The 23,590-nt window shown below is 60.1% G+C and overlaps 1 protein-coding gene and 1 long non-coding RNA gene across 21 annotated transcripts; one reads left to right on the top strand and one right to left on the bottom strand.

Annotated features, from left to right (window-relative positions):
- Positions 1–1,055: 1,055 nt before the first annotated feature.
- Positions 1,056–9,977, bottom strand: GCGR (glucagon receptor). 12 transcript variants are annotated; one of them, XM_074343981.1, is made up of 14 exons: positions 9,943–9,977; positions 4,928–5,075; positions 4,633–4,821; positions 4,089–4,196; positions 3,887–4,003; positions 3,706–3,812; positions 3,466–3,622; positions 3,215–3,374; positions 3,086–3,146; positions 2,757–2,877; positions 2,360–2,448; positions 2,091–2,229; positions 1,978–2,019; positions 1,056–1,645 (listed from the first exon to the last, which is right to left on the bottom strand). In XM_074343981.1, exons 2-14 carry the CDS (start codon positions 4,985–4,987, stop codon positions 1,418–1,420), a joined length of 1,578 nt encoding a protein of 525 aa, XP_074200082.1. In that variant the 5' UTR covers positions 4,988–5,075; positions 9,943–9,977; the 3' UTR covers positions 1,056–1,417. The 12 variants fall into 12 exon arrangements, 11 of the variants coding, with proteins under 11 accessions (XP_074200082.1, XP_074200072.1, XP_074200076.1 ...); XM_074343971.1 differs by lacking the exon at positions 9,943–9,977 and adding an exon at positions 8,239–8,596 and having other exon boundaries at positions 4,928–5,097; XM_074343975.1 differs by lacking the exon at positions 9,943–9,977 and adding an exon at positions 8,239–8,596 and having other exon boundaries at positions 2,757–2,826; positions 4,928–5,097.
- Positions 7,379–16,494, top strand: LOC123615593 (uncharacterized). Of its 9 annotated transcripts, none has more exons than XR_012499695.1 (6): positions 7,379–7,730; positions 7,964–8,076; positions 8,771–9,839; positions 9,999–12,397; positions 12,771–12,849; positions 14,507–16,494. It is a non-coding gene; the product is annotated as an uncharacterized LOC123615593 (long non-coding RNA). The 9 variants fall into 9 exon arrangements; XR_012499694.1 differs by having other exon boundaries at positions 7,379–8,076; positions 8,771–8,930; positions 9,738–9,839; XR_012499700.1 differs by having other exon boundaries at positions 7,379–8,076; positions 14,600–14,711; positions 14,883–16,494.
- The last annotated feature ends 7,096 nt before the right edge of the window (positions 16,495–23,590 follow it).

Genomic DNA, 23,590 nt, shown 5'->3' with positions numbered 1-23,590 from the left:
TTTCATTTACTCCAGTTAGCCTGGCTCTGCTTGAGCTGCTCCAGCCCACGTGGCAGGTGGACACTCCCTCCTCCAGGGCCCTGCCGTCACCGCCCACCAGCTCCTTGGAGCAGGGACACCTGGCTGGCCTGTTGGGCTTGTGTTCCAGGCTCCTGCGGCCCCTTCCTCCTTAGATGGCCGTCCTGCTCATCCCCTCTCCATGCATGCCCCCAGCAGGCATCCCGGCACTGTCCCGGGCGGGGCTCCAGGGAGGTGACCAGTCAGCGCTGGGCTCCCGCCCTGCACGTGCCTCCACCCTCTGTGTCAGACACACTGTCCCGCAGAGGGCAGCTTGGACTCAGCACCCCAGGCAATGGGGGTCCCCACCCAGCGCACTGCCTGGCTCCTCCTGCGTCCGGCACTCAGTGCTTCCCCAGTGAGAGGCCCTCACGGCCTGCCGAGCGGGGCACCCTCGCTGTGCACAGCTGCCCTTCCACACATGCCTGGTGCAGCAAGGGCGGCAGTCACCTTGTGAGGTGAGGCTGTGTCGGGCTGTGCCTTCACTTGGACAGTTTCAATTTCAGGGGTCCACCCCTCCCCACTGCAGCCGGCTATGTGGCCTCAGCATGGCTGGGGTGGCTAGAGCAGGGATGAAGCAGAAGCTGGTAGAGGACATCCGGTTCTGGACTGCCCAGTGATGCCCCTGCTGGGCCTGACTCCAGCCCTGGCTGTGGCTCTAGGTGGGCCAGAGGTGCTCATGTGGGGTTGGTAGGGGACTGTGATGTCTGTGGCCTCCCTCCATTATCAACCCCATTCCTGTCCCTCTGCTGGTGAATGGTGACACTCCAGGGGTTGGGGAGCACGTCTAAGCAGGGACGTCCACCCAGGCCCGGGGTGGGGGTGAGCCCACCTGCACTGGGGTGGGAGGGTGGCCAGAACCTGTTCCGGTGGGGACGCCATGTGCTGGTGGGGCATCGCAGGCCACCCCTCACACTCACAACCCAAGGTTCCATCTCCAATGTACCTGTACGAAGGGGCAACAAGGAGAGGTCCTGAGGGAACACACCAGTGCAGGCTGGTCCACGACTGCTCCCTTCTCACCTGGTGCCGGGCCTGGTGGCCCCTCTCCTCCAGCCCTGCGCTCTGCCAGGTGTGCAGGGGGCTCTTTATTATTGGAGGACCTGTGTCTCCTCTAACATTGGAGACACACGGGGACACGGCACGCATTCACAGAACAGTGTCCCCACCACGGTCCAACCTCCAGCCCTGAGCATAAAGCAGGTGCCCCCCAGGCCACAACACCGGGGAACATGTGGATGGAGGGGGACCACTGTCTGGCTCCCACATCTCCAGCCTCCGCCAGGCATTTGTTCTGGGTTGTCCGGCAATTCCCTTCCTGAGCGCCTGAGTCCAGCCCCGGCTGGAGATCCAGGGGGCTTCAGAAGGGGCTCTCGGCCAATCCAGGGAGGCCGCCAGCCAAGCAGGTCTCTGCAGAGGGGTCCTGGCTGGTCCCATTGCTGCTGCCACCGCCCCTTGAGAGTAACAGCTTCTGGCTGGGGGGCCCGCGGGCAGGCTGGGCCATGTGGCCACCGCCCATGTGGCGTTCGTTGTGCAGGGCTTTGCCCTCGCGCCAGCGGTGCCAGCGCCGCAGCAGCTCCGACTGCACCTGGGGCGGGCAGGCAGGCGGCTGGGTCCCGTCCCAGGGCCGGCCTGTGCCACCTCCCAGCATCCCCAACCTCCAACCTCCCACCTCCTGGCCTCGTAGGGCCCTGTGGCGCCCTGAGTGTGGAGCCAGGCGGGCTCTGTCACCGTGGAAGGCTGGGGGCTGTGGGCGTCTGGGGACACCCTGAGGATGGGCTGAGGCTGACCTGTCTCGGCAGGCCTGTCACCCAGCATCAAGGCAGCCGAGCCCGGTGAGTGCAAGTGAATGGGAAGGGTTCATGGCGCAGGGGAGGGGCCTGGCATCCCCACTCCCCTCTGACCCCAGCCCCCACCTACCTCCTTGTTGAGGAAACAGTAGAGGACAGCCACCAGCAGGCCCTGGAGAGAGGAGGGGTCAGGGCAGTGCCTGGGCTAGGCAGGGGGTCAGGCCATTATAGGGGGGCAGGCACCTGGAAGGAGCTGAGGAAGAGGTCGAAGAAGAGCTTGGTGGAGCGCAGGGTACCCTGGGCATGCTCGTCAGTCACGAAGGCAAACACCACCTCGTGGACCCCCAGCAGGGGGATGAGGGTCAACGTGGACTTGGCCAGCCTGTGGGGGCAGAGCCTGAGCCACTTGGCCCCGCCCCACCCCAGGGCTCTGATGGCCCACCCCTGACCCCACACCCCCTCTGGCCTCTAGGCGTCTCCGGGTCTGCAATCCACCTGACCTTCACACCCACCGGAGTTTGTAGTCAGTGTAGCGCATCTGGTGGGCTCGCAGCTTGGCCACCAGGACATGAAGAATGCGGATGAAGATGAAAAAGTTGATCTGCGTGTGGAGGTCACAGCTCAGGGCGGCCCCTGGCCCCCTGCCTGTCCCTCCTGGAGGTGGGCCTGGCAGCCCAGGTGGGGCCTGGCTCCTGGGGCCCTGGGGTGGTGGGCGCCCGCCAAGGATGGGAAGCCTGGCCCGAAGTCCAGGGCACTGGCCAGTGTCCTGGCTCATTGTCAGGGCCTCCCTCCCTGTCCACCCAGGCAGGATGCTGTCTCCTAGCGCCAACGAGGACAGAAGAGGCTGGGGGCCCAACTCCAGCAGCCTCCCAACCCCCCCCCCACAGTGCCAGCAGGTGCCTCCCTCACCAGGATGGCCAGGAAGACGGGGAACCGCAGGATCCACCAGAAGGCCATGTTGTCGTTGCTGGTCCAGCACCTGCAGGGCAGGGCCGGCTCCTGTCGGGAAGCCCCCCAGCCCCACACCCCCCTGACGGTGGGGATCTAATTAGTGCCTCAGGAAAGGGAGATTAGGAGTGGCCTCCAGCCCGGGCATCAGGTTTGCTTACTGTCCCCCACTGCCTCTGGCCAGAGACCCCTACCCTGGCCGCCACGTGCACTGAGCCGCACGGCCGCTCCCCACGGGCCAGGAGCCGCGAGCCCCCAGCTGGCCCGACCTCCGGGCAGCTCACACTCACTGGATGTTCTCGAACAGACACTTGACCACCGCCCAGGGGATGACGAACAGCATGGGCGCACCTATGGGGAGAACAGCTGTGGTCCCCGGCCTTGGCCGGCCTGCACCCACCCCTGGCCGGCCCGCTCACCCCAGCCGATGCCCAGGTAAAGGCCGAAGCAGCTCCTCCCAGGGGCGGCAGCGAGGCCCAGCAGGCCGTGCAGGTACAGGCCCTCCACCAGCAGCCAGCAGTAGTTGGCCACGACTCCGTACTGCATGAACACCGCGGCCACCCGGCAGCCGGCCACCGCCTGGCCACGGGGACGGCATGAGTGCGGGCCTCACAGCCACCTGCCACCCGGGGCTGGGGTCCAGGTCGGGAGGCCGGGCCCGGGCGCTCACCCCGTCACTCAGCCAGACGCTCACGCTGAGGTCGTCCCCGATCCGCTGGCTGTAGCGGGTCTTGAGCAGCGCGTCGATGGCCAGCACGGAGCTGGCCTTGAGCACGAAGGACGTGAACAGGTTCACGTGGATGTAGTTCCGGGTACAGTGCAGCTTGCTGCGGGGACCGCGAGTCAGCCCTGCCCGCTGCGGACCCCACCCCCGGGGCGCGGGGCACCGGGCGCCGGGCGCCGGGCGTACCTGAGGCCCAGCAGGACGGCCAGGGCCAGGAGCAGGGCCCCCAGGGAGAGGGAGTACCCCACCGTGTACATCACCTGGAAGCTGCTGTACATCTGGGCCGCCTCCTTCTGCAAATAGCAGCGCCAGTCAGGGCCGCGTGCGCGCCGCCCGCCCATCCCCGCTGCACGCGCCCGCAACTGACCTGGACTGCGAGCTCCTCGTCGTCCACCTGGCACTGGGAGGCATTCCGCCACGGCTGCCCCCGAGGCCCGCGCACCCACTGCCCATCGGGCCCACACCTCTTGAAGACGAAGCGGTGCTGCACTGGGGGAAAGGCTCTGGTCAGCACCCTACTCCCGGGCTCGGTCCTCTCAGCCGACCCCCCACACCCTCGCTGTGGTTACCTTTGCGGTGCCAGGGGAGGTACCAGGGGCAGGAGATGTTGGCTGTGGTGTTGGGAGGGGTGTCCGGCCAGCAGGAATACTTGTCAAACGTTCTGTTACAGACCAGCTCTGCAGAGGTGGGGACAGGGTCGCTCCCCGCATGCAGCCCCCAGGCCTCTCTGACCGTCCAGCCTGGTCCTGAGCCCCAGTTCTGCCCAGCCACGTCCCCTCAGACACCCCACACCTCCACCCAGGGTCTCCACTCTCCCGAGTGCCCTCTCGGGAAGCTGAACCCTGATTCTGTGGGCATCCTTCTGGATCCAGCACCAGCTCTGGGGCTCACACCTCCTGCCCACCTCCCTCCCCCTCTCCCTCCCAACACTGTGTGCCCACTGGGCCTCGAGCTCCACGGGAGCAAAGATGGTGTCTAGCCTAGACCTGGGGGCGTCCAGCAGCAGGGGAGGTGGCAAAGCACCCCAATTCCGGGTCAGTTCTACCATTTTTAAACATCCTGGTGTGTGGTCCTGGGCCAGTCACTAACATCTCTGTGGCTCAGTTTTCTCACCTGTAAATGGGGGGAGGGGGGAACAGGGCTTTCCCATGACCAGAGCCCAGTAAATGCTTCTGGACGGGGCAGGCAGCGGGGCTCACCCGTGGGTGGGGGCAGCAGGCTCAGGTTGTAGAGACACTGGTCTCCGTAGAGCTTCCACTTCTCAAACAGGAAGTCCATCACCTGAGCGGAGGGGGCCTGTGGCTGGGGGCACAGGTGGGCGGACAGGGGACAGACCGGCATCGCTCGAGGGGCAGGCAGGCTGGTAGGAGCCTGGGGGCTGGGCGGGGGGGCTAAGGGCAGCGCTCACCTGCCAGGCCAGCAGCAGCAGCAGCAGGAGGTGGGGGCAGCGTGGCTGGAGGCGGGGCATGCCTCTGGGCAGCGGCCTCCCACGTCTGGCTGGGGTGGCACCGTCAGGACAAGGAGGTCCTCGTGTGCGCACGCTCCTCTGGGGGCTGCTGAGTGGCAGAGAAGCAGGGTCTGTGCAGGGACCCCCAGGAGTGAGGAGGCCTGGCTGGATGCCATCGTGACCAGCAGGGTGTCCTGCTCCCCTAAAACCACCCCTCTGAACCTCCAGGTCCTACTGATGAAGTGGGGACCCCAGAAGTAGTCACTCTGCCAGTGATGGGCTGAGGGTCTGGCCTGTGCCTGGGGGTCCTGCCCAGGGGCGTGGGGGCTGTGCCATCTCCCCTGAGTGGAGCTGGCTTTCACGGACTGTGGCTGTCTGTCTGGGGGCCCTGACACCCCGGGGCCCCTCCTCTCTGTGTTAGTGGCAGCCACAATCTTACTGGTCCCAAAGCTGTCAGAAGACTGGGGGCAGAGGAGCCAGAGTGGAGAGGTCTCTTGGGCGAGTAGCCCCCAGGCGGGTGAAGGACAAAGGGCAGTTCAGGAGTCCCCAGCCCTTGGATCACCCAAGGGGCCTTATCTCTAGATTCTTATCAAACAGTTGGATCTGTTGCCCGGCCCTCTTCCTCCTAGGCCACTGAGCCAGCAGGTAAAGAGCACTGGCCCAGTGGCTAGAGGAGGGCAAGGGAGGGGCAGGTTTGGGGGACAGGCAGCCTGAGTGGCCTGTGGCTCTGGGGGCAGGGTTGGGGGAGTGGGATGAGGGCTGGCTGGGGTGGAGCAGGCAGGCAGGGGATGTAGGGAGGAAGGACACTGCCCAGTAAGTTCTCCCCTGCCCCGAGGCCCTGCAGTTGGATGCGGGCAGAGGATGAAACTGCAAGGATAGCTGGGTGAGGAGTTCCAAGGCAAAATGTCAGCCCCTCAGAGCCCGCGCATACGCGTGGTGGCCAGGGCAAGCCTGGCTGGGCCTCAGCTTTCCCATCTGAAAAGTAGGAGTTCACCTTGCCGACCTTCTGGGGCTGTTAGAAGCCAATGAGCCCAGGTGCACAGAGGGTGGGCAGGGCCACACCTGGGGTAGCCTGCCTTCCAGTGAGGGGTCAGCTAGTCTCGGAACCCCAAGGAGAAGCAGACTCCTGGGATAGAGGAGAGAGAGGGATGGGTGCCCTGGGGCCCCATCTTCACTGCCCCTCCCAGACCTTTTTCACTCCCTACTCTGACGCCTGGTCTGGCAGGTGGGGTTGAGAATCCTTGAAGATCCACTCCTCCAGCTCAGCACTTGTAGATCACAGGCTGGGTACCCCGGCTGGAGGCACCCTTAGCCCCAGGTCCCTAGGGGTCAGGGCCTCAGCACCCCCTCCAGTACAAGAGGCTGAGGGTGGTCAGACGTGGAGTCCTCTGTGCCTTCCAGGGGAGTGCAGGCAAGGGGAGTTCTAGACCCTTCTCTGAATTGGGGGTGGGCAGAGCGTCGGGGTGTGGAGGGATTCTCTGCTGTGCAAGGCTGAGGTTCTGGGGTCCCCACCCTGGGCACCCAGGCATGAGGCTGGCCCCACAGGAAAGGCTGACATCGTGGGGCCCAGTTCTGGTCCTGGGACCAAGGGCAAATAATTTATCTTCTCAGAACCTGGGTTTTCCCAGGAAGTGGGGCTCCCTGTCTCCCCATCATGCAGGAGAAGATGAGCTGAGCTTTGCCACTTGAAGGGAGGGACAGACTCCTGTGTCCAGGTTCCCTCTCTACTGTGGGGGACACTGAAATCCCAGAGGCAACCTGTCAGCCCTGGGGATAAATATTTGTGGAATGAATGAGAGGACAGAAACCGGGATGCGGGGGTGCCCTGGCTCTGAGGCACCCATTGGCGGGGGCAGCAGGGCTCCTGTTTCCACCTTATTACCCTCCTGGCACAAGCAAGCAGAGCAGGTGGGGGTGGGGAACTACTGGCCAGGGACCAAGCCTTCTCCTTTCCCGGACCTGGACCCTCTTGGCCCTGGACTGAGCCCGCAGATAGCCCAGGGTTGGAGGGAGATCCCAGCAAGGTGGTCCCAGCACAGGGGACAGAGGCCCTGGTGCCAGTGTCTGAGGATGAGCCTTCCCCCAGTCCCCAGCTCCCCTCTTCTTCCCAGCCCTCCCCCTCCCCCACAAGGGCTGGGTTGGCACGTATTCTGCCCCTTGCCTGGCAGAACACACCTCTCCTGGGTGCTCAGAGCTCAGCTGTTTGCCCAATTTCCCCCGGGGTGCCGGGGGCGGGGGGAACTCCCAGACCTGGAGCTGGGGGAGGGGCCCTGAGGGATGGGTGGGTGGCCCATGGACCAGGAGAGGCCGGCACTGGTCACCCCAGCTCCTCCCAGGATCTGAGTGGGTGGGGTTGAGGCCTCCCAGCCTCCGAAGGGGAAGGGGTGGGTGTTTTTTGTGAAACCAGAGCAAGTAGCAGAAGGTCACGGCCCCAGCGCGGGATCAGGGGCCATAGGCTGTTGACAAAGCCTGATTCCTGCGTCCTCCCCCCACGGAGTGGCGGCAGGGCGGGCCTGGCTGTGGGCCAGGGTGCCACTGCCCCACCAACCCTCATCCCCCACTACAGGATGGAAAATAGCCCTGCGGATGCGGGTGCTCAGACCTCAGGGGTCAGTCAGTTTCCCAGTCCAAAAGTGGGAATCGGGGCCGCTGCAGAGGAAGGAGCAGCCAGGGCAGTGACCCACCCGCGCCGCGGGTCAAAGTGCCAAGTGTGAGCAGAGCAGGCTGGGTGCTGAAACCCCTAGGCCCCTCCGGGGAAACCGGGGTAACTAGGATACTGCTGGGGAGCTTTGGGGAGCAGGAGCCCGCGGGAGGGAAGCAGGATTGTCCAGGTCCCCACGCCTCCGGGGGTGTCTCTGCGGTTCTGTATATGCGCCCGCGGTGGGGGGAAAGTGGGGTGCTGGAGGGAAGAGTCAGGAGAGGAGAGGGACAGCAGGACAGAGCCCTGGCGGCCACAGACACCCCCACCTCTCTCCTGGGAACGCGCTCCCCGGGAAGGAGAGGACGGAGGAAACTCTGAGACCCCCAGCCTTCCTGTCAGTGCACGACCGGGCGGACCGTCCGAGCCGGAAGGGCGCATCCTGGGGCTGGGAACGCGACGTCCGACGGAGGTGAGGGGGGCGACAGCCCGGGCCCGAGAACGCCCGCCTGCGACGGGGGTCCGCGCCGGCCAGTCCCGCGCTCCCGCCTTTGGCCCCGGGCCGCGCCCGCCCGGCTGCCCCTGCCGGGTCGGCTCCGGGAACGTGCCCTCGGGGCTGGGCGCAGGTGCTCACCGCGCGCCCTCGCGGCCGCTCCGCGCTCCCCGCCGTCCTCGGCGCGCTCCGGTCCGGGGCCGGCGGCCGCTCGTCTCCGCGGCGCTGCCGGATCAGGGTCGGCGCCGGCTCCGCGCAAACTTTCCGGCGGCGACGCTGGGCGGGGGCGGCGGCGGAGGGGGCGGGGACGGGGGCGGCCCGCGGGGCAGCGGCGGCCGAGGGTCCCCCGCCCGCCCCTCTGCGCGCCTCGGTCCTCCCGCCGCGCCGCGGGGAGCGACTCCGGGCCCCGGAGCCCCTGCCGCGGGCCCCACCCGCGCCTCTGTGCCGGACACCTGCGACTCCGTCCGCGAAGACTCCTGCCCCGTGGACCCCGCCCCATAGCCCCCGCCCTGGGGACCCGCGTCCGGCAGACTGCGGCTCCCAGCGGGGACAGGAGCCGGGGATGGACAGGTGGGGTGCGCAGAGGGAGCGCGGCCGTGGGTGGCGGCTGCGGCTCCGCACCCCTTCGTCTCGCTCCCTCTGCGTTCCCAGGCCCTCAGCGCTTCTTTCCCAGGTGCCACGCCAATTGTTGGGAAGACTGACCACTCCCCGCCTCCCCGCACCGTGGTTCCGGAGTGACCCTTCCACCGCGCCAGAGCAGGCTGGACTGGAGTCCGGGGCCAAGGCCCTGCACTGGCTGAGCCGAGGCCAGGCAGGGAAGAAAGATCCCCGAGGTGCCCCTTTAACCCTGGGTTCCGCCTGCCCCGGGTCATCTCCCTTAATCCCCCTTCAGCACCCTTCACCCAACACCTCCACGCGTCCCTCCTGTCCCCTGCTGGCTGGCACCCCCACCGCTCCTCCTCCGAAGGGCCTGTTGCAAGGGGTTGCTCAGTCGTTTCCCAGACTCCTGCTCCCAGACTCACCATCAGGAGGACATCCTAGCCTACCACGCCACGTCTGAAGCCAGCGTCTCAGCCCCTGTTCTAGGACCCCTTCTCTTCCTCACCTGCCACCTGTCCCCCCTTAACAGGCACACCCTAGCAGTCCTTGCTCAGCCCCCAGTGACCTCAGGGTCACCAAACCCTGTGGACACTTTGGGGCCTCATCTTTCCTGGCCTTTCAATTTCCCGGGACACACGTGGTCAAGCACTCCTTCTGGAAAGTTCTCTCATGGCTATGGCTTCCAGGCTGGCACCCCCACCACTTCCTCTCTTCAGAGAGTTCCCAGTGTTCCACCGCCACATGCCCAGGGCCCCACCGGATCCCTTTCCCCTGACCCGCTCCCACCTCCTGGACGCACTTCCCCTGCCCACCCACCTGCTAGACACCTGGCAGGGTTCCTGAGGTCTCCAGGGCATCACCACATGCTAATTCACCCTGTCGCGTTTCTCTGGAATCCATCTGGGCCTCCTTTCCGCTGTCAACCACCATCTGGGCCACCATCACCTTGGGGTGCCCTTCCCAGCCCGCTGGGTCAGCTTTTTTGTTAGGTGCTGCCCTTTGTCTTGGGGGCCCTTCTCCCGACTCTGCTTCTACTTCAGGGGGACATTGGGACCGGTAATCCCCCGCCATCCACAGCTCTCCCGCCCTCCAGCCCCAAGAGCAGAGCTGCAGCTGGCCCCAGGGCCCGCGAGATGCCCCAGGTAACTCCTGCTCTGTCAGCTGGCCTCCGCACGCCTGCCCTGCCACTGTCTGAAGGCCCCAGAGAAGGGCGCTCCTGGGGTGCCCTCAGACCCCCATTCTTACCAGGCCTCCTGAAGCCCTGCCCTCAGAGCAGCCTTTCTGTCTTGGTTTCTGCACAGGCTGGAGGCAAAGGACAGAGGCAAATGTCAGAGGCAAAGGTCAGAAGGTCTGGTGCTGCTTGCAAAGACTGTCCGTGCAGGTGCTGGGGGAGGGCAGCCTTCGAGGCTGGTGCCCAAAGACCCCCATTCCCCCTCTTCTCCCCTCCCCTGCCCCCCTCCTCCAGCTCTCCCCCCACCTCTCTGGGAGAGAGGCAGCACCCATCTGGGTAGGTGCCTGTGACTCTCCCCGTGGCTGTGATCTTGGGCCGCTCTGGCCTGTGACGGGGGGCTGGGACTGCTCTGGGGGGCTGTGAGGATCGGAGAGATGCTCCTGGTTCTTCATGCAGATGGGGTGGATCTGGGCAGTTGGGAGGGTCCTCCCGGCTGTGTCATCTTCAGAAAGGCCCTTCCCTCTCTGGACCTTGTTTTCCTGAGGACGTTTGGGTTGGGTGGAGGCCCAGCAGTCTAGGGTAGGCACTGGGAGGCCGAGCTGGGTTCCAGGAGGGAAGAGGTGTGACAGGACACACATGGAGTGTTTGAAATGTGTGGAAAACATACCTGAGATGTGTGGACACAGTGGGGAGTGGAGGGGGAGGAACAGATGGGGTGGGGGCCCCTCCCTGCGCTGGGCCCCCTCTGTGTACATAAGTGAATTCATAAGACGTAAACAGTGGGAAGTGGGATTGGAGGGGCTGGCCTCCTCACGGAGCACAGGACGCCTGTGGACCGAAGAAGGGGCCGGTCCACCACCGAGTCCCCAGGGGTCCCGATGGGGGCGGCACCCCCTGGAAGTGTGCCGGCCCCTGGGTCCAGGGCAGGCCCGGGTGAGGGGGCTGCCGTCTGCCTGCTTCTCCCCCAAGGTACGGGGGTGCTCTCTGCCTGTCTGTGCGGTGGGCTCCAGAGGGAGAACCAGCAGGGCTCAGTTTAGGCATCTGATCGAGTGTTGCGAGCTGGTACTGCCCATGAGGCCCGGTGTCTGCCTGCCTGTCTGCCTGCCTGCCTGCCTGCTGCTCAAGTTCTGGTGGGAGATGACAGGTGGCCGAGAAAGGAGTGGCCAGGCTGAGTGGCGCTGGGCAGAACCCCAGGGCAGAGGGACCCGGGGTTGGGGAGGGAGCGCCAGGGCCCAGAAACTGCGGGGCTGCAGGTAAGGAGGCTGGAGTGGCTGTTGGCATCACAGGGCCTGTTTACTACGCGTTGGCAGTGTGTTGCTTTTGGTAGAGCTTTGCGTCCAGCTTTTCTCAGCACAGCTGGTGACATAAGCATTCATTTCCCCATCTTAATAACAGGTCCTCTAAGCACCTTGGACACTTGGTATTGCTTTGGGGTTTTTTTTTGGCAAATTTTTCTTTTAATTAATAGACTTCTTTAGAGCAGTTTCAGGTTCACAGCAGAATTGAGCAGAAAATACAGAAAGCTGGGCACTTGGTATTCTGTTGTGTGGGTCTACGAGGCTTTCCTCAACCGCTCACAGGCCACAGCAATCAAAAAAGGGTGCAGCCAAAGGCCCATGGCATGGGCACCAAGCTGCATCCTGGTGCCTCGCTCGGACATAGGAGAGACCGAGAGCCAGCGGAAGAGCGGACACGGGAGGAAACAGCAAGTGGGGACCAGGAGAAAGCTGCAGAGACGCTCTCACCACTGGGATCGCCTCGGACAGGAAAAGACAAGGCACCCATGAGACCCACTTCGGAAAGCAGGCGGAGAACAAGAAAGAGTCCTTGTGAGTCCAAAATATAGTATCTGAAAAAATTTAAACGTAATAGAAGGGTTGGAAGAATGAGCTGAGGAACTCTCACAGAAGAAAGAACAAACATCTGAGAGACAGAAACCGGGGAAGAGAAGATGAGAGATGGTGGAGGGTCTCTGTGGAAGGTCTAGTGCTTGAGGGACAGAGGTTCCAGAAAGAGCCAGAGGACCAGTGTGAAGAAATAGTACAGGGCTCTTCCTAGAACCTCCGTAGTGGAAGAGCGGCCAAGCTCCCAGCACAATAAAAACTGCAAACCAAGGAACGGATTCAAAAACCCCACGATGTTGCATCGTTGTGAAATTTCAGTGTCATCAGGAGAAGGAGAAGATACTGGGGGTTTCTAGAAAGCAAACCTCGGTCTCCCGGAGATGGGCAGGCACCAGAGGACTCGGCTTGCCTCCCACGAGGCCCATCTTAAGAAGCTCCAGGGCTGAGCCTCCCAGCACAGAGCGGGGCGCCATCCAGTCAAGAAGACATTGGATTTTGAAGGCTCAGCACAAAAACGGAACGGGAGGTATCTCATGAATCACGTGTGCTGCTCCCAGCACAAATCAGGACTTGCATCCATTCCTCCAGCGCACGTTCATGAGCCCCCTCTTTGTGCCAGGCGCCGTCCTGGGCGCTGGGAAGCGGAAGGCAGCGGACGCCTCAGTGGAGACCGAGGACCCCGCAGGTGGGTGTGCCCTTAGGGCGACGGGCTGTGCTGAGCACCCGGAGGAGGTACGACGGGGGGGGGGCGGGCGGCGGTGAGAGAGTGGAGACCGTGGCCCTCCGGGGTCTTTTCCTTTTCCTTGCCCGCCCCGCCCCCCACGCCGCCCACTGCCCCGCACTGGGTGTTTCTACCCCGGTTACACGTGAGTGACTGTGGAGACGACGCCTGAGGTCTGTGGCAGGCGTGCTCTCAAGGCACAGCGCTGATGATATATCTGCCAGCAGCTGCTCTTCTGCTCAACATTGTGCTTTGGGGCTGGGTTCATGCTGACTGGATGGCTCTTGTTCGTTGGGTTTCTTTTAGTTTCTTTTTTGTTTGTTTGTTTTTTTAATAGAGTTGCTGGAAATTGAACCCAGGATCTCCTTCATGCTAAGCATGTGCTCTGCCACTGAGCTACACCCTCCTCCTCTCTGGTTCGTCGATTTTTTTGTTTTGTTTTCTTTTGTTTTTAAATTTTTATTATTTTGGGGTTTATTTTTGGACGGGGGAAGTGACTAGGTTTGTCTGTTTAATGGCGGCACTGGGGATTGAACCCAGGACTTTGTGCACACTGAGCACATGCTACCGCTGAGCTGTGTCCTCCCCACCCCTGCTGTGGTTTTCATCGTCGTTTCCTTGGTAACTAATGATGGTCAGCATCTCTTCATGGGTTCTTTGCTGTCTGTCTTCTTTTATAAATCACCTGTTCCAATCTCTCATTAAAAATTGGCTTTTTTAGGGGGAGGGTATAGCTTAAGTAGCAGAGCACATGCATAACTGCATTAGGTCCTGGGTTCCATTCCCAGTACTTCCTCCAAGAATAAATAATTAAATCTAATTACCTCCCCCCAAAAAATTATTTTAAAAAAGACCTAATGATCTCCCTCCCCAAAAAACTGACTTTTAAAATTTTTTGTATTTTTTAATAATTTTTTTAAAGTACAGTCAGTTACAGTGTGTCAGTTTCTGGTGCACAGCACAATGTCCCAGTCATGCATGTACACACATACATTTGTTTTCATATTTTTTTCCCTTAAAGATTATTACAAGATATTGAATATAGTTCCCTATGCTGTACAGCACAAATTTGTTTTATATCTATTTTTATATATAGTGATTAAAAAAATAGGCTTTTAAAAATTACTTCTACATTCCGAGATGAGTCCTTCACAAGATAACGCATTTTGTAAGTATTTTCTCCCATTCAGTGGCTTGCTCTCCCGTTTTCTTAATGGCTTTTCAGAGAGAGCAGACGTTTTTAATTTTGATGAAGTCCGAATATCAAACTTTTCCGTCATGTAAATCTAACCAAGGAAGTGAAAGGCTTATACATGGAAAACTATAAAAAACTGATTAAGGAAATTAAAGAAGACTTTAAAAAACGGAAAGATTTCCCATGCTCCTAGATTGGAAGAATCAGTATTGTTAAAATGGTCAGGAGCGCTAACTTGGTGCACACTGCACAGCGGGAGATGCCTTCAGTCGCTCCAGCATCATTTACTGAAAAGACTATCCTTGCTTCACCGAATTACTCCAGCACCTTTGACTGTAAACGCCATGTCTCTCTCTGGACTCTGATCTGTCCATGTTTATGCCGGTGCTGTGTGTAGCCTCTTGGTTACCTAGCTTTACAGCTAAGTCTTCGAATCAGGTAATAGGACTTCAACTTTATTCTTTTCCAAAGATGTTTTGGAATTTGAATATTAAAATCAGTTTGCCAACTGCTACTTAAAAAAGCCTCCTAAGATTCTGATCGAATTTCAGTCGAATCTATACATTAATCTGGGGGGAAAAGACATCTTAACATTGAATCTTCCTGTCCGTGAACAAGGGGTATCTCTTCACTTATTCGAGTCTTCCTGAATTTCTCTCAGCAATGTTTGGTACTTTCCAGTACGCAAATCTTATATATGTTTTTGTAAGGGACAGCATTTCATGATTTTTGATGCTATGGTCAATGGTCATTTTGTAAAATTTCTGTTTCCAGTTGCTCGTTGCTAGTCTGTAGAAATGCAATTGATGTATTTGTATATTGGTTTTGTAACCTATGACTTTGCTAAGCCCCTTTATTAATTCTCCTTGGGTTTGTAGGGTCTTTAGGTTTTTCTACAAAGAGGACTGTGCAGTCTGTGAGAAGGGACGTTCCTTCCTTTACGAGCTGTCTGCCTTTTACTCACTGTTCAGTGACTGATCGTGTGGGTCGTGACCTGCAGGACAACGTTCAGAAGAAGCGGCAAGAGCTGATACTCCTGCCTTAGTCCCAGTCTTTGCAGGAAGAGCATCCCGTTTCCCACCAGTAAGTATGACGTCATCCACAGGGTTTTCAGAGATGCTCTTAATTGATTTGAGAATGTTTCTGTTCATCCTCAGTTTGCTGGAGGGTCTTTTTTCAATCACGAATGGGTGTTGAGTTTTTTCGGATGTCTTTTCTTTCTTATGAGCTGATCTTTGCGTTTGTCTCCCTTAGTCTGTTGCTGCGGCGGGTTATGCTGGTTTTCAGTTGTTGTTCCAGCCTTGAATTCCCAGAATACGCTTCACTCGGTCATGAAATGTTATCCTTTTTATATATTTCTGGGTTCGATTTGCTAAAATTTTATTAAGGATTTTGGCATCTGTGTTTATCGAGGATGTTAGTGTGTAATTTTATTTTCTGGTAATAAGAATATTGTCTGGTCATGGCTTCAGGATGATGCTGGCTCCATCGAATGAGCTGAAATGACTCCTTCCTCTTCTATTTCCTGGGAGTCTGTACGGAGCCGGTGTTACTGCCTCCTCAGATGTTGGGAGAGGTCACTGGGCTGGGAGCTGTCTTTTTGTGGGAAGGCTTTTAACTGCAAATTCAATTTTTTTAAGAAACTTTTCTTTTTTTTTCCATCGGAGGTACTGGGAGCTAACCCAGGACCTTGTGCTAAACACGCACCCTGCCACTGAGCTGCACGCCCCTGTGGAGTCAGTTTTCTAAGCAGACGCCGCGCAGGCTTCCTGCTGTCGCTGCCGTTCGGAGGCCTCGGGCCGGGGGGTTGGGGGGGGGCCGCACAGGCGGAGGGCGCAGGCGGGAGCACGCGGGCGGTCCTTGGTTCCACCTCCAACAGGACTCTTGGTTGCTACCCATCTTCACCGATACTAGGTTCTATTTTGTTGTTAAATGTGTGCAAATGTATTTTTTTTAAGTAAAGCAAAAAGGTGTGGGGTCGCTGCCCGGCAGAAACGTGTCTGGGGTGGGGTGGACCCCTCCTACTGGGGCAGCGCCAAGCCCAGGCTCCCCCCCTCTCCTAGCCTCAGCTGGTTTGGATTCTACCAGAGGCAGAGATTTAAAAACCCTTCAAGAGGCCTCCCTCCCAGCGGGGCTCTTTAGTCGTGTAAGTTCGTAGCCAAGGCCTCTGGGAACCAGCTGCTGGCACCGTTCCTGGCACCCTGGAGCCAGCTGTGTGGCCCCAGGGGAGCTGCCACTGCCCGGCCCACCCCTTCTCCCACACCTGGTCTGCCTCTAAATCCATCACATTGAGGCTGCTCCGTGTCTGGGGATGTTTTGATGGAGAACATGTATGTCTGTAGTAGGGGTGTGTGTGTGCCCGTGCCTGGAAGCCCCCGGGTGCCCACCGCCCTCTCCAAGTCTCCGGCTGGGTTGGAAGCATTGGAGGAGCAAGGATGCACTGGGGGCTGCCACGAGGGGCCGCCAGGCACCCCACGAAGGCCCGGCTCTTGGAGGCTCCAGTGGCAGCCTGCGTCTGTCCCCTGCACACCCCACAGGTTCCACTCGGGGCGGGGGATGAAGGTGCGGGTGCGCATCTGTGGGGGTGGGGGGAGCAGACGGCGCCTTCCTCTCTGAACCTCATCCCAGGTGGTTGGCGTCCTTCCCTCCTGACCTGCCGGCGCCTCCCCTCCCTGGCCTTGATTTTTATTACAGAAGAAACATGTGCAGGTGGGTGGGGGTCCTGCTGCTCTCCAGGCCTCACCAGCCTTCCCAGGCCCCGCTACCGTGGTCCCTGCTGCACGCTGGCCTGAGCCCCTCTCCAAGGCCCACACGTGTCCGAACCCGTGAGCCCCACCCGGCTAAGGCTGCTCCTCTTTGGCCTTCACTCGGGCCTTCTGTGTCTCTTGGACGCCCACTCCCCTCCTGAAGCCAGGGGCCACCCGCTCCGAACTCCCCTCCGGCCTCTATCTGCGGCCTCAAGATTAAGTGAGGTTCTGGTGGCCGCTGTGCGTGCCCAGAGGTGTCAGGGGGCCCGGGACTTGGAGAGGCCAGGCCCCCCATGACTGTGCCGGCCACAGTCACCCCCAAGTCTAGACAGCTTCTGGGGCTCCCAGGACCTGTCCGCACTCACTGCCCACCTCCTGGGAGTGTCAGCTCTGCCCCAGGGTTCATGCAGCTCCCCTGCGGGCGAGGCCCCGGGTCACCTCCACCCACATGTCCTCTGAATCCTCCCAACAAGTGGCTGGTGATGGGAGTCGGCCCCTTTCAGAGAAGGAAACAGAGGAACCCCAGCCTGCCCGAGGACCCTCAGCCGAGGTGGAGGAGGTGGGACACCAGGCCTGGAGGCCAGTCCCTGTGATGACCCCCATTTTACAGATGGGGAGCCTGAGGCTCTGGAGGTGAGGTGGCCAGCCCAGGGTCTTCAGCCCCCAGAGCCTGTCTGGGGAGAGGCCCGGCCGTGTGCAGCAGGGCTGGGCCAAGGGGGCTGCACCTTCCCCCTGCCGCATTGTTCTCTCCCTGAGTGACCCCACCCCAGGGGATGCCTGGGTCCTGGCCTCCGTCTGCCAGCTGCCTTTCGCCCCAAGCCACCATCAAGGTGGTTATGCTTGGCAAAGCCACATTGGGTGCCATCCAGCATGGCTTGATCAAATCAAGCCATTTAGAGGGATGGTGGCGGCGAAAAGGGTATGGGGCCAGGCTCGGTCAGTGACAAGGCAGCGGGGTTGGGGGCCGGGTAGCACTGCCCAGGAGGCCGGGGAGGCAGGCGACAGGTGGTGCTTGGGCACGGGGGGGCAGGATCGCAAACGGCCCCTGACCCGGGAGGCCTGGCTGTGGGGGACAGACGAGCCCAGGCCCCCATCTGGGCCATCAGACTGGGATGTTCAGCCCAGGCAAGGTGGGAGTGGCGGAGGCATGGTCCCTGGCTCCTGCAGGATGAGCCAGGCCAAGTGGATGGGGTGACAAAGAGGCTGGAAAAGGTGAGGAGGGGTCCTGCAGGGCCGGGGGACCTGGTGAGGACCGGGGAAGCCACTAAAGGAAGTTAAGCCTGGAACTTTGCTCAAGTCAGACTCGCCCAGAAGCACCAGCATGTGAGGCTTGTTCTCGCTTCTTCCCGCCACCTGTGTCCTTACCGCCTTTGGTGGCTCCCCTGTTCCCCCAGGAGTGCACGGCGGGTGCACATGCGACCTGGCCAGCCTCCCTGGACTAGCTTTGCTCCGTCCTTGTGTCACCACTCCCCCCCGCGTCCCCGGAGCCCACCTGTGCTCTTCCACGGGCAGAGATGGGCTATTCTCCAGGGAGTTGTGCGGGGCAGGCGTGCACCTGCGGGACCCCTGAGAAGGGGAAATCGAGGACCTGGGAGGGGGTGGGTGGAACTGGGCTGGGGGTGCGGGGTACTGATATGGGGCATTTTTCAAATCCTGGAAAGGATGACTGAAATTGGTCCTAATAGGCTTGCTGGCATGGCTCCCAGGAGTTAGGGGACCACAGCGCCTGCAGAAAACAAGGAGGGCTGGGGGTGTTTTTGCAGGAGAACCAGCAGCTGACGGAGGACAGTAAGGAAAGTGCCAGGAGGGAGGATCCAGGCCCGCGTGGCCGTCACACCCTCAGGTCCTTGCGGGCTGGACACACGGCTCCTCCCTCCGGGCCTGAGCAAGATGGCGCCATGATCTTTGGTAACCAGTGTGGGAAGGGACGTCCCTTTGCCGCCTTCTTCCTGTCAGAGGCAAGTCAGTCAGTCCAGTCCGCACGTGCAGGAGAGGACTTCATGAGGGTGTGGGTGCTGCCGGGGGTCCTGGGGCCGCTTGGAGGGGCCCGCATGGGGAGCAGGCGGCGGGCAGCCGGGGACGGCGTTGTTTGGCCTTTATTCCCCCAAACGGTCAAGGGTGGGCGTCGCCTCCCTGACACTCCAGACCTGAGCCTGGGCTCAGGTGGCTGCACTCGGGAGAAGGGAGACCACTTGGATCTCTCCCGAGCTGCACAGAGGGGCCGAGCTGGCCCTCGGACCAAGTAAGCCAAGGAGCCATAGGACCCCCTGCTGGATCAGGGCTTATAGAAGCTGAGACTGGTGTCAGCGTCAAAGACTTGAGACGCAGGCTCTTAAAACCTTGGACGTGGAATCACCGCGTGACCCAGCAGTTCCACTCGGTGTGTCCCCAGAAGACACGACTGCAGGGACTCCAACAGCTACTTGTGTGTCCGTGTTTACAGCGTCACTGTTCACAGCAGCCGAAAGCTGGAGACACCCCGTGTGCCCACCGATGGATGAACGGATAGACAAAGTGTGGCCCATCCATGTAATGGGATCTCATTCAGCTTAAGAAGGGAAGACATTCTGGCACCTGCTGCAACACGGATGGGCCTTGAGGACACTGCTCAGTGACGTCAGCCCATCACCAAAGGACAAATCCTGTAGGATTCCACTCCTGTCGGGGACCCAGAGGTGCCAGGTTCATAGAGACAGGAGGGTGGGCGCCATGGGCCGGGGAAGGTTTGATGGAGGTTAGGGTTTAATGGGAGTTGCGTCTGGGGGAGATGGAAGGAGTCCCCTGGAGATGGCGTTTGGGCAGCAGCGTGAATGTGCTTAATCCCCCTGAAGTGTGCTCTTGAAATGGTCAGTTTTATTCTACTTATTATGCATTTATGTTATTCATTACGTTATTGTATTTTACCACAGTAAACTTTTTGAAGTCTTAAGATGCAGGGCTGTGGGTGCCCATCATGTCCCTGGGCAACTCCCGGGAGTGACCGCCCCCAGCACCAGCTGAGTCCCCGACCACCACAAGCCCAACCCAGCGGGACCCCACCCCAACCCCAGGCGGCAGCGTATGCGCGCTCTTTCCCCGGCCTCCGCTGCCTCGCGCGCGGGCGCCCGCCCGGGGCGCATGCTCCCCTGGGTCCTCATCGGAGGGGAGGCCGTGCATTCACTGCCTGCCCTAGGGCTGCGTCACGGCTCCTGCTGTCACCAAGGCTAGTGCTTGCAAATGTGCCGCATCAGGAAAGATGATTCTGTTTGTGAGTTGTGAGAAACTCCACTCATTGGCTGGAAGGATAAATGGATGGGAACAGGAAACACTTCAGGGTCCACCCTGACCCTGACCAGGGCCTGGTGGACCCCCAGGAGGGGACACCCTGCAGAGTCCACAGTGACTGTTCCTCCAGGGACCACAGGGGTCTGGGGATGAGCCTGGGCACTGGGCCCTGTTGTGGGAGTGGCTCCCCGCCCAGGGTGCAGGATGTCCCGGGAGCTAATCACTACTGCCAGGAGCGCCCCCTGTGGTGGCTGGTCCTCCAGGCCCCCTCACGGGGGATCTCAGTGTTAGGGTGCAGGCTGAGAGGGAGCCCCTTGGTGGCTTCCTGGTCACCCTCATGGGGTCTGGACAATAAAGCTAAACCCCGTTGGCTTGGGTGTTAGGACCTGGTCGCACGCAGAGCAAGATGGGATGGGGGACTTGGAAGCTGATGGGGTGCAGAGACCCAGGGGCCCCTCAGCACCCCTCCACCATACCCTGTGTCCAGTGCCGCCGAGGCCTGTGGTGACGGCCCCCTCTGCAGCCCTACTCCTTGCAGCCCTCCCCTGTCACACCTGGACCCCACCATCACACCCCCAAAATTATTCACCAAAGACAGGCAGAGCCTTCTTTACACGCGCTGCCCCACAGTCTGCTGGGGTCTTGGCCCGGCTGCAAAATCCCCACTGTCCCCAGCGGGAGTCCAGATAGACCCTCCAGGTGGGGCAGACTGGCCACACAGTCTGGCCTCGCTTACCGTCTGTCTTCCTCAGCGAGCACTCAGACCACATGAAATGGCTCTGTGCTCTCCGCGCAGTCACCCTGCTGGCCCTTCCAGGCCTGACCACCTGTCACCCGTGTGAGCCCCCTCAGGGCGCCCCTGCCCGCCCCCGTGCCTGGCTGGCAGCCGCTCGTGGGCCAGGCCCTGGTGTCTGCATCCTCTCTCCTGTCTGCCCAGTGGCGCGCTCTGGGTGCTGGTGATGCTGGTGGACCGTCTGGCTGTGGACCTGGGTCGCACCCCTGTCCCCAAGTCTCGCTGAGTTCCGGGAAGGTGGCAGGTGCGGAGGAAATGCCGCCCTAAAGCCAGAGTTCTCCCCCGCCAGCCCCGGGCGCAGCACCCTGTCTCTGACTCCTGGGCTCCCCTCCGCCAGGCGGGCAGCTTGCATGGGATCTGCGCCCTGGCATTTCGGAGTTTTGTACTTTCTGGACCATTATTGTTCCTGGAAAACTTTCCAGCCAACTTTCCCTTTCACCCTGGAAGGCAGCCTGGCATAGAGGGTCCCTGCTGGTGGCACCCCCATCTCTGGCCACACCCTTTGCCACCACCCAGCCTGTCTGCACAGCTGGCTCCAAGCGCTGCTGGCCGTCGGTGACATGAGGCTGCCACCCAGCGGCCACTCTGGGAGTTTCCAGCTTTCCCCTTGGCAACCAGCCTGCTCGGTGGCCCACCTGTTTCCTCCCTCACCTGCCCCTCCCTTCCTTCCTTCCTCCCTTCCTCCCTTCCTTCCCTCGGCAAACTACAGTGAGCTCTGCTCCGCTGCTCTCGGCCAGGGCTGGCCCCACGGCTTGAGGGACGCAGCCAGAGAAAAGCTCAGCCCTCCTCCCCGTGGGGCCAACTTTTAAGGTGAACATAATTTAAAACCAGCGGGCAGGTGGCAGGAGGGGTGGGGTGGGACCTGTCTCAGCCTCACGGGTTCTGCCGGCCACCCTGACCGGGGCCACATTTGGGGCTAGAAGACCTTACCTCTGTGGGGGTGGCGGCCTCCCCAGGGGGAGGGTACGTGACTTGAGTGACCAGGAGACTGCAGCCCTCCCGGGAGTCCCCACTCCACCCAGCTCCTGTGTTCTTCACTCAGTTGCCAGGAGTGTCCTGTTTTGTTTTGTTTTGCTTTTTTAACAGCTTTGTTGAGACATAATTCACATACCACATAATTCACTCGTTTAATGTGCACAGTTCAGTGGGTTTTAGTATATTCAGTCAGGCGACCTTCACCACAGTTGTTTTAAAACATTTATTTCATCACTTCAAAGGGAACCCCTGCCCCCAGCCCCCAGCCCCCAGCCCCCGCGAGAGCGCTGAGGAGGGTGCATTCCTCCGTCTCTGAGTTCGCCTGTCCCAGGAGCCTGGGGTGGTGGGATCACTCACTCTGTCCTTGGGGGTCTGGTTCTTGTCCCTGAGCTTAATGCCTTCCAGGTGCGTCAGGCCTGCAGCAGGTGCGAGGGCCTCCTTCCTCTTGGAGGCCGAGGGCGGCTCGCTTGCCCAGCCTGGGCGCGGCTGCCGCCAGCACCGTGCCGCCTTCCCTGCGGACCTGTTTGCATTCCTGTCGGGCTGAAGCCGAGGGGAGGAATCCCAGGGCGCATGGTGCCGCCATGTGTCGTCGTTCGGTGAACTGCCAGGCCAGGGATCCTTTATCGCCCGCCCCTGCCCCCGGCACGCCCGGTCAAGGGCCCTAACGGCTCCTGCCTGCCGCCCACGGCTTCCGCCCCACCCCGGGGCCCAGCCCAGCTCCCGCCCGCCGCGGGGCTTGGCCGGCTTCTCTGCCGGGGCTCTCCGGCCTTCCTTTGGTCTCAGAGCCAGGCGGGCTCCGGGACCTCCTTTCTGCGCTGGCCCTGTGGTGCGCGTGCAGCGAATTAGGAGTTCAGACCTGGAGGCTTCAGGAGGGCAAGGCCTCTGTTTCAAAGCACATAATAGAGGCTCCACTCCTTCGGTGGCAGAAGAAGCTCTCTGAGCAGGAGAGGACCCAGAGCTGTGTTAATTTCCGTGTGGGGTTGCAGTGGCCTGAGCCTGGCCTTGGCTGCAGAGCACTCTCCAGTCTCTCCCTTTGCTGGTAACACTACCTTGGTTTTCCGTTGGGGATTCTCTGCCCACTCAGTCTAGGAGGCTGGGAACCCAGGCGTGGCCGGCCAGCCTGTCCTTGGCAGCGAGACTGATTCAGAAAGGCAGATGGCTCGGGTGAGGGCAGTGAGAGACCACCCAGGGCTTTGTTCTCCCCTGCTCCACGGGGAACCCAAGCTGGCGGAGTGTGGCTGGGATTTGAGGAGAGGCTGCCTGGGGGTGAAGCCACGGGGAAAGTGGGACTGAGGAAAAGAGACAGGGATGAAGCATCTGGATGGAGCTGTGCCTGGAGCCCAGACGAGCCGATACGTCCCCTCACGCACCAGTCAGTCTGAACTGGGCTTCTGCACCGAGTAATCAAAAGACTCCTGCTAATGTGGCCCAGGAGAGCCCTGCACTCTCAGCCTGTTTTCTTCTCAGGGTTTTTCTTGGTGCAGTGATTTGTAAGAGCAGTTGGTGTGTCGGCCATTTCTTAACCATATACTTTGCAGCCGTTTACTCTGGTCTGTTGTGCGTGTGTTTATAGAACTTTTGCCAGAAGTAATTCCCAAAACTGCGATATGATGTGTGTCTCTCCTACAATGTATGGGTTTTAATTTTACTGTGTCTTTTTAAGGAGATGCCCTGTATCAGATCAAGAAATCGTTCTACTCCTAGTTTGCTAGATTTTGTTTTAATCAAAAATGATTATTAATAGTGGGGGGAGAAGGAGTAAATTAGGAGTCTGGGATAACATATACACAGTACCGTATATAAAATAGATAAACCACAAGTTCCTACTGTACAGCACAGGGAACTATATTCATGTCTTTTACTAACCCATAATGGAAAAGAGTCTGAAAAAGGATGTGTGTGTATGTAAAACTGAATCACTCGGGTACACCTGAAACTAACACAACGTTATAAATTAACTAGGTGCTAATTTAAAAAATGGTTAAAAAAATTTAATGAGTATTAAGTTATATCATGTGCTCCTTTGCAGCTATTGAAATACTGGATTTTTTTCCCTCCTTTAACCTATAATGGGGAATACGAGAATCAGGTTCCCGACCCTGAAATCCGCGCTGAGCCGACCGTGTGTGGTGTACAGCTGACAGCTGACTTCAATTTAGTAACAGTTTCTTGAGGCTTCCTGC

This window comes from Camelus bactrianus, chromosome 16 (assembly GCF_048773025.1).
Source record: "Camelus bactrianus isolate YW-2024 breed Bactrian camel chromosome 16, ASM4877302v1, whole genome shotgun sequence".
Classification (NCBI taxonomy): domain Eukaryota; kingdom Metazoa; phylum Chordata; class Mammalia; order Artiodactyla; family Camelidae; genus Camelus; species Camelus bactrianus.
Note: the sequence above shows the minus strand (reverse complement) of the source record. Positions and strands in the feature narration are given on the sequence as shown.

Excerpts from the sequence above, each read along its gene's own strand:
- GCGR (XM_074343971.1), bottom strand. The coding sequence starts at position 8,596 with ATGGGGCGGGGTCCACGGGGCAGGAGTCTTCGCGGACGGAGTCGCAGG. Across the intron at positions 3,623-3,705 it reads GCCGTCCTGCTGGGCCTCAG|CAAGCTGCACTGTACCCGGA; the intron begins GTACGCCCGGCG and ends CGGTCCCCGCAG. Across the intron at positions 2,020-2,090 it reads TCTTCCTCAGCTCCTTCCAG|GGCCTGCTGGTGGCTGTCCT; the intron begins GTGCCTGCCCCC and ends TCCTCTCTCCAG.